Here is a 10325-nt window from a genome sequence, read left to right on the forward strand (position 1 = left end):
CTTTCCCTCAGCCTCCCGTGTCGCCGGTGCACGGCCTCGTAGCTTCCACGACCTCGTAGCTTCCACGACCTCAGCCTTTTTTTTATTCCGCAAGCCCTTCTCCCCCCTTCCCTTACGCTTTTGCGAAGGTCTTCACCGAGGTTCGAACGGTGTGCGCCCTCGACCAAGTCAAAACCGTTCCCGCCTCTTTGATCGCGCGATGAAAATTTCACTTTGGCTCACTTTGGTCTCTCGAGTCTCTAGAAATTGCGACCCTCTGAACCGTGCTGCTCGAACCTCCTCTCTAGCATACCGGCCGCTCTTTTTTATCATCTTTCGTTGTTTGAAAACTCATATCATTGACGAAAAAAAAGATCTCTCCGCTCGTTCTTCGAACTGGGACCCGATATATTATCTCTGGATTATTATCTCTGGAAGATATATATATATATATATATATAATCTCCTCTTCGTTTCTCGGCGATCGATCGGCTGGATTACAGCTCCGTCAATCCATCGTCGCGCTGCGAGTTTTGGAATCTGCGTTCGTCGACTTGCTTTCGTCTCTCGGTCAAGAGCTTTCCAAGATTCACGGTTTCTCTCCTGGCCAACTTATTCCCCCGGATTTGCTCGAAACGACTAATTATACGAGAAAACTCGGGCTGGTTACCAACTACTAACAGGATTCCAACTAGCGGATTATCGACTCTGTTCTCCAGACTAACTGACGACGCGATTAAGAAGCGGTATAAAGCGAGTTTTTTTTAATCGCAAGTGGATTTAGACGAGACACCGATTCGAGACGAAGATCTTCCTTTTTTTATTCCAACTTTGAGAAACGTTCTTTAATCGATCTTCCTTCGATCGATCCGGATTTATTTGTTGTTTGCTCGACACGATATCTGAACGATGGAGATTGCCTCTTAATCCTTATAGCCCGCAAGTCTCTCTCAAAGGACTTTGCCAAGGGTTGCGAACTTTTTGCGCATGACACCCGAGTACGATCACCCTCGTGGAGCCCCACAAGCTCTCTCCCTTGTACACAGACACATACGAGTCGAGGCGAGTGTTGGAGGCCGCGCTCTTCTTTATTCAAATTCCTCATCGTGGCCGCGCGAGTCGAGCCTGCTCTTCTGGCTCCAGGCAACCTTTCGCGTCATCCTGATCGCGAAAAGTCCGAAGTCGAGTGCGGTTTATAATCGTTTCCTTTGTCTCCTGGAACTACGTGTGCAGCAACAAATCGTTGGTTATTAAGTTGAGAAGTGTTTAAGAGTACAGTTTTAACAGATTGTAAAAGGTGGAAGATTTCGGAGTGGTTGTCGTCTCGTCGATCTCGATTTCTCTCGATGTCGATAATATAATTCTCAACGATAATTCGCCGAATTTTCTCGTTTATTTTCGTTGGCACGTGTTTCGCGCGCATCGATCGATCCTCGAAAAATCTTATTCTTCTTACAATCTTCTTCTTCTTCGTTCTAAACGGAACGAGAAATTTTGCAAGGAGAAGGATAATCAAACGAGGGAAACACGTTGCTGCGATTTTCGAAAAGTATAGCAAGAAGGAATCCTGAATATTCATCTCGATTTGCAAAGTTTCTCGATTTCTCGTTGAATCTATCTCGAAAAATCGATCAACGCTTGCCGAGGAAATTTTCGCGTTTTCCATGGAAGGAAAGGAGCGTGGATAGCGTGTTTCTGTGTTGGTTGGCTCGAATGCTGAAACGCTTGGAGAAAAGCGGCGAGGAAGCCAATCCGGTTGGTCGCTTTCGCCGCATATGGCGGCGGGCAAAGTTATAAATAATGCCCATCGCCCTCCTGCGTATTCACCTTTACATAATGACCGGGAGAGGACGAAATCTTGGTTCGGGTGAAAAGAAACGGGAGAAAAGCCGTGGTTACGATCGTCTTGCACGGCCTATATCTCAAACGCGATTTTCAGCCTCAGGATGAGTTTCACGTATTACTCTCGTTTGTTAATCGTAATCGACCGTTCATTATCTTTCTTACTTACTTGAGAAACTTGGCTTCGAACAATGGGATCTCGTCTCGAAAGGTTCTCCCTTTGTTGTTGTTGTGGACTTTGATAAAGTAAAAGGAGGATTCGGATGAATCAGTGGGGGAGGAGGGACAAAAGAGCGTGAATAAACTATTTTCCTTCGTGATTCACGAAGGAAAAAACAAATAAAAGTATGACGAGGCCATTTTCGTTGGAAAACGTGATCGGCACGGAGAGAGCGGCAAAGTTCGTTTCCTCGGATAAAGACGCCGCTAAAGAGAAAAGTTACAGTACCTGAACAAGGTTCGAAGCATGATACGTGGTGGTGGTGGTGGTGGTGGTGGTGAGCTTAAGATTAACGATAGCGGAGGTCGTGCGCGAATCGTTCCAGTTTTCATTCCCCCGAGAGCAGCTCTCGAAAATGTCGACGATCCTGTTGCAGTGCGTTGGAAATTGCTTCCACAGAAGGAGAATGCGCACAGGTTCGTGTTCGTGCCAGTTCCGTCGCAGGAAAATTGTTATTTTAATTTCAGTCGAATTATTATTATTATTATTCTTACTATTGCTTTCCTCCTTTGTTCAATTTTTTCTTTCTTTCTTTCTTCTTTTTCTTTCGCAAGAGAGAGGTGTAAATGAAAAAATTTGGAATTTTGTTTTTTTTTTTTTTTAGAAAGTTTTTCTTTTTATTACAACATAATTTACAATTTATGTTCCAGGTATGCACTGCCTAGGCGCGGTGACAGGAGGCATTCCCAGCCCAAATGGGGTTGGCGGTCGGGGTGGCATTCTTAGCATGTTCCGAGCCCTTGGAGTCCTAGTGTGCGAGGGGAGGATTCAGGGCCCTCCACGTGGTTACAAAGAGGGCCCACATTGTGCAGCTCCTACGCAGACGGTGCCTAACGACCATGTGTGCGAGGAAGATAATTACCTGGTAACAACAGAAACGGCTGTTGCAATCATTTTTAAAATTATTCTTTTGTTCGAACATAGAAACGAACGCGGTAAATTAACGAGGTAAATTTAAATTTGCGTAATTTTTTTACGTTTTTCTTCTTTTTTTTCCCCCCCTCCCCCCTTTCTTTCTCTCCACGCGATCGATCCGTCCAGTGCGATCGATATCTTGTGCTGGTCCGAGAGATCGCGGACCGTGTTGCAATCGGCTCGTTCCTGTGCATCGAGGTAGTGTTGTGCAGCAACTGTCCATGCGGTTTGGCGAAATGTACGAACAAGAATCCGATCTGCACCGTGCCGTCCTTATCAATTTCACCATGGCAACAAGCGTCGGAGATGCTGCTGGAGTATTGGTGTGTTTGCGTCGTTCCTAGCAAGTGAGTGTAGAAAATTTTGAGTTTTGTAAGATTATGATAAGTGCTTTTTTTCTTTTTTTTTTTTTTCTTTTTTTTTGTTGAAATGTTAAGAAAAATCTTGCGTAAAAAAGTTTTATTTACCGTTTTATGTTGTTTATTAACAATAATGGTGAATTAATGAATGGTGTTCAGGAGTCCAGAGACCATGAACTTCTACGGATTATATCAGGCAGTTCGTTCACGACTTCACTTCAGCCAAGTAGCTGCTTGGTGGTCGAGGAGCAACGGTACCGATCCCAGTTACATCGTGACGAGAATGGTGCCCTACAACGAAGACAATCTGAGAAAGTTTCGTGAAACCCCCGTCGAGCACACGTTCCCTTTGGCCGGCAACAGTGATGGAAATTCCATAAAAGTAAATCAAATTAATAAGTTATCAGTTTTTAAAATTCGTCCGGTTTACCTTAAAAGCAGGAACATTGTCATTTATTGGGATTTAACGGAATGGTTGAATTTTTTTCCATTTATATATTCGTTTCACGTTCGAAAACTTGTTATCATAAATTCGTTGAAAAAAGAAAAAGAAAAAAAAAAAAAAAAAAAAAAAAAAAAGTATTCACATTAGCTGAAAGCTCTTCACGCGAAGATAGATGCTCTTAATTGATCCAAGGATTTCCTGGCAAGCAACAGCTCGCTGGGAACGCTCGAAACGATGCGTTTCACTTGAGATAAAGGCGAGGTCAATGTTCCTCGAACTGTCCATGTAATTCGCATGGTGGTCCTCTCGTCCACGTTCTCGGAGTACCCTCCATATTCTGGTTCTATTCTGGTAGTTCGAGGACACTAACGAATGCCTACTTTTAACCAGCAGATGAGTCACCGGCTACCCAATCTCGTTCCGAGTACCGCGCACTACTGCATTTAATGGAGCTGAAGAGGATTTCTCGTGTAAATTTTAGGTCACCGTGTGGGCACTGCCGAGGATGGAGGAGGTGCCGGTTCTCACCTGCCCATTGCACCCGATCAAAGAGAAAGACGAGGAGGGTGTCGCGAGGGCTTTGACACCCACCAAGGCTATCCCGGTTCCCAGCGCTCCGCAAAATCCTGAAGGCCTTGTTTTGCCTGGTAATCAGGGCAATCTTGCAATCTTGATCGATGCGATGTGTTTCCGTGTTTCGAGTATCATCCTCACGTTTCTTTTCCTTAATTACACCACCAAGTGTATACACACATATATATATATGTAATTCACGATTAATAAATCGATGAAGTTGATACTCGAAAAATTAATTTAAAAAGGTCGAACGATAATAAATAAACAAATTTATTTATTTATTTTTTTCTTTCGAAATAGCTTTAGTGGACGACAGATTGCAGACGCCTTGCAACAAACCTGGAAAACATCATTGTCCGTGCGAGGAGGAGGACATTCCACCACCATCACCAGTGATTTCGAGACAAAACCGCGAGAGGAAACGTCGCCGATCGCTTCCCTGTGGCCCTACGGATACGAACAACTGCGTAACGATACAACCGATAGCTCTGCCCTCGGTGCAGGAAACTGTAACGCAAGAAATAAAAGATATTCAAGGTTCGAGCTATTCGAAATGCCCGTCCGAGATCGTGAACAATCGTAGCGTCAAGTCTGTGCAGAATCAGAACTGCAAGTTGGAGGAGAACGCCATCAGGAATCGTAAGAATTTGAACGCCGATAATCTAGAGCGGTGCTTCAAGACGCAATTGAACATCGACGGGCGGGAAGGAAACATGGAGAAGCGGTACAAGCGAACGATTGAAGATTCTGATTTGAAATCGAATTGCAAGGAGAAGCAGTGCAATTTGGAGAAGAAGCACAAGGAGACGGAGAAGTCTACGACAGAGAAGAATGGAATATTGGAGAATTTGATACCGTTCAATTCCTCGTTGCCATGGTCTTTCGTCGAATCTTGGAATAACAGCAATGCGAACGGGAAGTGTGCTTTTCAGAGCTTGCGCGCGAACAGGGAAAGCTATTTCAACGATTCTGAGAGAATGAACAAACCGCCAGTCAGCAAGGATTCGAGCCTCGTGATCAATCCGTTTAGGCAACCTAGTCCGTTCCACGAATCAAATCCCGGTCCTTCGACGAATAACCGACTCAAGCAAGATTCCTTCAACTCCTCTTGCACGGTGCATCAAAGCTGCGTGAAATCGTCGAACAAATTATCCAATTCCGAAGCGAATCCTGGACTGGAAGCTCTGGAGGAAGTCAACAATAGGGGGAGGTCTGGGAAGGATTTGAGCCAGTTGATATCGAAACTGTCGTTCCCCGAGGATAAGGACAAATCGAAGGAGGAGGGAGGTTTCTTGGATTGGTTCAGTAAAGTTCCTGGACGAGTTCTCGGGGTCGCGCCGACCAGTGGCTTCGTGGAGAACAAGGTGAAAGCGACAAATTTGAAGAGTCAAGAGCAACAGCACGGGAATGAAGTGAGATTTAAAAACTGCAACTTGGAGTTGAGCCAGCAGGAGTTCGACGAGGTTCTGGCTGTATTGAGGGCTCGTACACCGTCGGAGCGGAAGAGGACGAGTATCAGGACGATTAAGAAACGGGAGAAGTTGGAGAAATCCGTGGAGGATGGATCGGACAAATCGATAGGGAAATATGGAAATTTGGAGAGCATCGAGTGTTCGACCAACAACATAGCGAACCGTACGAAGGCCTGCGAGGGTTGTAACCACAAGTTGTGTAGGAAAAACGACCAACAAGCTTTAGAGAAGACCAATTTCGTTGAGATTTATGGCAATAAGAATATTTATAATCCTCAGAAACGCGAGAAACTCGAGAGCGACGAGCCGAGCGAGGATCTGCAGGCGATCAAATGCAATAATTCCGAGAAACGGACGAACGACACTATCGACTGTTTGCAAAACGTATCTAACAAAGCAGACATATTATTGGGAGCAATTTTACGAACCAGCAAAGACCGAGGGAATCTAACGGAGATTCCGAATGGGACCAAATCGAGGTCCGTGTTGGCAACGGCCATCAACGAAACGGAAAGCAATCGAAATAACGTGGCTTGTGAGAAGACGCGTCAGGAGCAGAAAACCGTGCCGTTCGAGGATGAGAAGTTCCTGCCTATGGCGCTCAACAAGAGGTTCAATCGGTTCCGACAACTCTTCAAAAAGGAGCAAGAGAAAAAAGTTCCTGCAACGACAGAGGACAATTCGCAAGACGCGAATATACAATACTTAGGCCAACGTTCGTTCTCGTACAACAACGTCCAGCCCAGCCTGCACGATCCAAAAAATTTGAGGGATAGCAAAGCGAAGAGGAGAATAGACTTCTCAAACTTCGGCGGAGAGAGAGAGGCGGAAAAGCGTGACGGAAGAGCTGATCCTTCGGAGCTTAGTACAAATGGCGCACATCAAAATTCACGAATCTATAGTACAAATTACAAAGAGGGCAGCGGCGACTACGACGAAGTCGAGGTGTCCAAACGGCAAAATAGACTGCATAGTACAAACGAGGATGACGGAGTGGCGGAGCTCGACGATGAAGAGGACGAAGAAACTGTATCGAAACTTTGCAAAGATTCTGTTCCGAATGTCGGGAAGAAAATTCGAAACTACAATCTCGGCAAAGACATCGTCACGGATGACGACGAAACGATGGACAAGGCTGTACCAACTGCCATCGAACAGGAGAGATTTCGCCGTTCCTTGGAGAACGCAGCTTCGATGGTGTTTCACAGTAGAACAGGCTTGCCCTTGACGTCCAGTCCAGCTCCGTTGAGAAGAGGCAGCTGTTGCTTCGATTATGATAGCAGTCTGAATTCTGTCTCCTCCAAGAGAAGGTATGATATCGTGTCGAAAGTCGAGGCCCTCCCCCCTCCTTTCGTTGACAACAAGCTTTTCGTTTCAGCGCTCTGTTCGAATTGAACACTCCGCCAAGTCCGGGCGCAGTGTCTTTGGAAGAGGCTGATCGAGAGGCCGAGAATGCAGGCGAAGGGGAGGAAACACCGAAGAGACGCTCGACTTCCCGCAGTAGACCGCAAAGTCACGCCCTTCTAGGCAGCTTCGAGGAATCGGCTTTGAATGGTAGACTCGAACCAGTGTCGACCGTTCACGGTTTCACGGCGGAATTGGGCGCCAGTGGTTCCTTCTGTCCGAAACATCGAAAGCTTCCAGTCACTGTGTTCTTCTATACGCTTGGTGACAATGATAAAGTTTCTACGCCCTATCTCGTATGTACATCTACGTTCCTTTTCATTTTATATATATATATATATATATATATATATTTTTTGTCTTAATTTTGCGTTTGAATAATATATATTTAAAGCGTAAGAATGAAACGATTCCTGTTTCTTTTTAGGCACATATTAATTTGGGCAAAAAGGGCTACCAAGTACCAAGAAGCGGTACTATCCAAGTAACGCTTCTCAATCCTTTGGGTACAGTCGTTAAAATGTTCGTAGTACTATACGATCTTTCTGATATGCCACCACGATCTCATACTTTTTTACGTCAGAGAACATTGCGGGACAAAACACTACGCTACCTCGTACATCTTAGGTGCGTATATCTCTGTTTCTATTAAACATATCAAATTTTATCCATTTTGTAAAGATTTTAAGATTTTAATTATTCATTATTTATAGAAATATATATATATATATTCATTAATTAAAATTTTAATGCTTTCATGATCAGTATTCGCAACGATAATCGAGGCTTTTTCGTATAAATAATCTCAAAATAAACATATATGCTGTGTGTACAAATGTACATTTTTGTCATATCAATGCAGGTATCTCGAAGCCACGATTATTAATTTTTTTTTATTTTTAAACTTTCCTTTTATTTCCGACAACTTTTTCTATTTTACATTTTTATTTTTTCATTTCTCTTTTCTACAACTGATTTTCAATTAATTAAAATTACATATAAATTTGTCCATCGATACGCAACTTAATTAAATATTTGTACGTAATAAATAAAAATAGAAATTCTGCGTTATGATGTTAAAACTAAACTGTTTCGTTTCAGATTTATGTCCGGTAAGTCAGGCCGAATTTACTTGCACACGGACATTCGTATGATTATTTGTCGCAAGTCCGATGTGGACACAGCGTCGGATTTCGGGTCAGAACCACCAAAGGAATTGCGAAGCTACATCCATGGCCCTACCAATCCGAAATTTTCGCCAAGGTGCTGAGCCACATGGCTCTTTCCATGGGGTTGCTGTCAATCACTCCGCTCGCCTAGTCCCCTTTGCGCAGAGGTTTAACAGAGATCAATTTTTTTTTTTTTTTTTTTTTTTTTTTTTATTTTTTTTGTGAAAATTCGGAGACAGGTCTTCCCTTTGGGATTCGATATTAAAAGAAAAGTATGAAAGTTGAGAGAAACGAGTAGCATTTGCAAAAAAGAATTCTGGATCTTTGTAAAAGGAAGGAAAAAAACCTTTGTGGAAATGGTCTTCTCGAGAGGAGGAAAGAAGATTGTAAAAAGAATGGTTAAATCGAGAGAAAGATTTTATAGTGAGATCATGCTTCGCAAAAAAAAAAAAAAAAAAAAAAAAAAAAAAAGTATCATCATATTTTGAGATGATTTTCGAGAAAGGGAGAAGGCAATTTAAGCAATTCTTAAAGAAAGTTTCAAAAGAAAAGATTGTTTTTTCGCGAAAAAAATATTTCAAAGATGAATAAGGAGCAAGGCATACTAAGGGGACTAATTGAATATTTGCCATTTCAGTACGAATTGTTTTGCTTATTAAACTCAAATTTATTTTCTTTCTTTTCATTTATTGATAATGTTATTTTTTTAACGCGAAAAACAAAGCGTGTGTTAAATGTTAATTTATGAAGATCGTCTTGGTTTTAATTTCGTTAATGGATCGAAATTTTTAGTTGAATTAAAGTTGATCGTTTTTCGTTGGAATTAATTTACGCGCTCCAATTGCGTCTTTGAATTTTTGGCGAAGATTGCCGCTTTGAATTTTTGTCTTTCATATTTATTGCGATAGAACATGTTCGTTCTAATCGCGTTTTTTTTTTTTTCCCAATGGAAACGAATAAAGTTTCTAATTATTCGAGTTCGTCAATTCAATTATAAGTTGGACGATCTCCTTGGAAGGCCATCTCCTCAATTTATTGTTGTAAATATAAGTCATATGTAAAGTCGAAATAAGAATTTTTTTAAAAAGGGATGATACTGTCATGTGTGTGTAGCACCATAAAGAAAAAAAGAAAAAAAAGAAAAAGAATGAAAGAAAAAAATAAGTGATACGAGCATAGAAAATATCAAGAATCGGGTCTCTCGTTGACATCAAAGGTATCCTCAAACTATTGTACAAAAGATGAACAGAGAACTATGTGATCTAGAAAATCTAGAAGTTTAAAATGTAATTTAAATAGATGCCATTTATCGATTCGTTGATATTTTTCAAGAAGAAAATTGAAAGGCGATTAGTATCGTCGTTTATTTTATTAAAAAAAAAAAGAAAAAAAAAACATTACAAGAAAGAAGAAAGAAAAGAAAGAGAAAACGTGGGGAGAGTGAGAGAGAGTGAGAGAGAGANAGAGAGAGAGAGAGAGAGAGAGAGAGAGAGAGAGAGAGAGAGAGAGAGAGAAAAGGAAGATGAAAATCTATCTTTCGTGTGAAATAATGTAGCGATCAACGAGTGGCTGGATTACGCGACTTTTCCTGCTCGAAGAAAAAGAATCATTATTTACACGTATAAACAGAACACAATTTTGTGTCCGTAGCACTGTGATGAATATTTTGATAGACTATAAAGAGTAATTATTATAAAATATCTATTTGAGTAGTGAATATGTCCTAGATTAATTAATAATTATACTAATGTCGTATGAGGAATGTAACCGAGCGTAATTACTAACCGTAAAAAAAAAAAAAAAGAAAAAAAATTACATATATCTTTCGCAATCACAAGGCGCTCATTATTGTCTCCGTATTAAATTGACGTTCGTTTTCTTTATTTTTCCACGCGCATGAGAAGAAACACTAGAAAAATTAATTTGATACGAAATTATTTTCAT

At 41.7% G+C, this 10325-nt stretch overlaps 1 protein-coding gene across 4 annotated transcripts in view; it reads left to right on the forward strand.

The window, feature by feature from the left end:
• LOC122714358 (protein FAM214A) overlaps positions 1-9564 on the forward strand; it is a 30178-nt gene extending 20614 nt beyond the window's left edge. For 2 of the 4 annotated variants that reach the window (XM_043935628.1, XM_043935629.1), the window contains exons 2-9: positions 2692-2906; positions 3083-3303; positions 3475-3697; positions 4242-4407; positions 4637-7118; positions 7187-7508; positions 7640-7839; positions 8314-9564. In XM_043935628.1, the coding sequence (XP_043791563.1) occupies positions 2694-2906; positions 3083-3303; positions 3475-3697; positions 4242-4407; positions 4637-7118; positions 7187-7508; positions 7640-7839; positions 8314-8482 (3996 nt within the window). In that variant the 5' untranslated portion in view covers positions 2692-2693 and the 3' untranslated portion in view covers positions 8483-9564. Of the gene's footprint in view, positions 1-110; positions 2458-2691; positions 2907-3082; positions 3304-3474; positions 3698-4153; positions 4408-4636; positions 7119-7186; positions 7509-7639; positions 7840-8313 lie in introns of those variants that run through there. The other 2 variants (XM_043935627.1, XM_043935630.1) reach the window with 2 other exon arrangements.
• The last annotated feature ends 761 nt before the right edge of the window (positions 9565-10325 follow it).

This window comes from Apis laboriosa, unplaced genomic scaffold, assembly GCF_014066325.1.
Source record: "Apis laboriosa isolate Shangri-la unplaced genomic scaffold, ASM1406632v1 scaffold29_cov151, whole genome shotgun sequence".
Taxonomy (NCBI): domain Eukaryota; kingdom Metazoa; phylum Arthropoda; class Insecta; order Hymenoptera; family Apidae; genus Apis; species Apis laboriosa.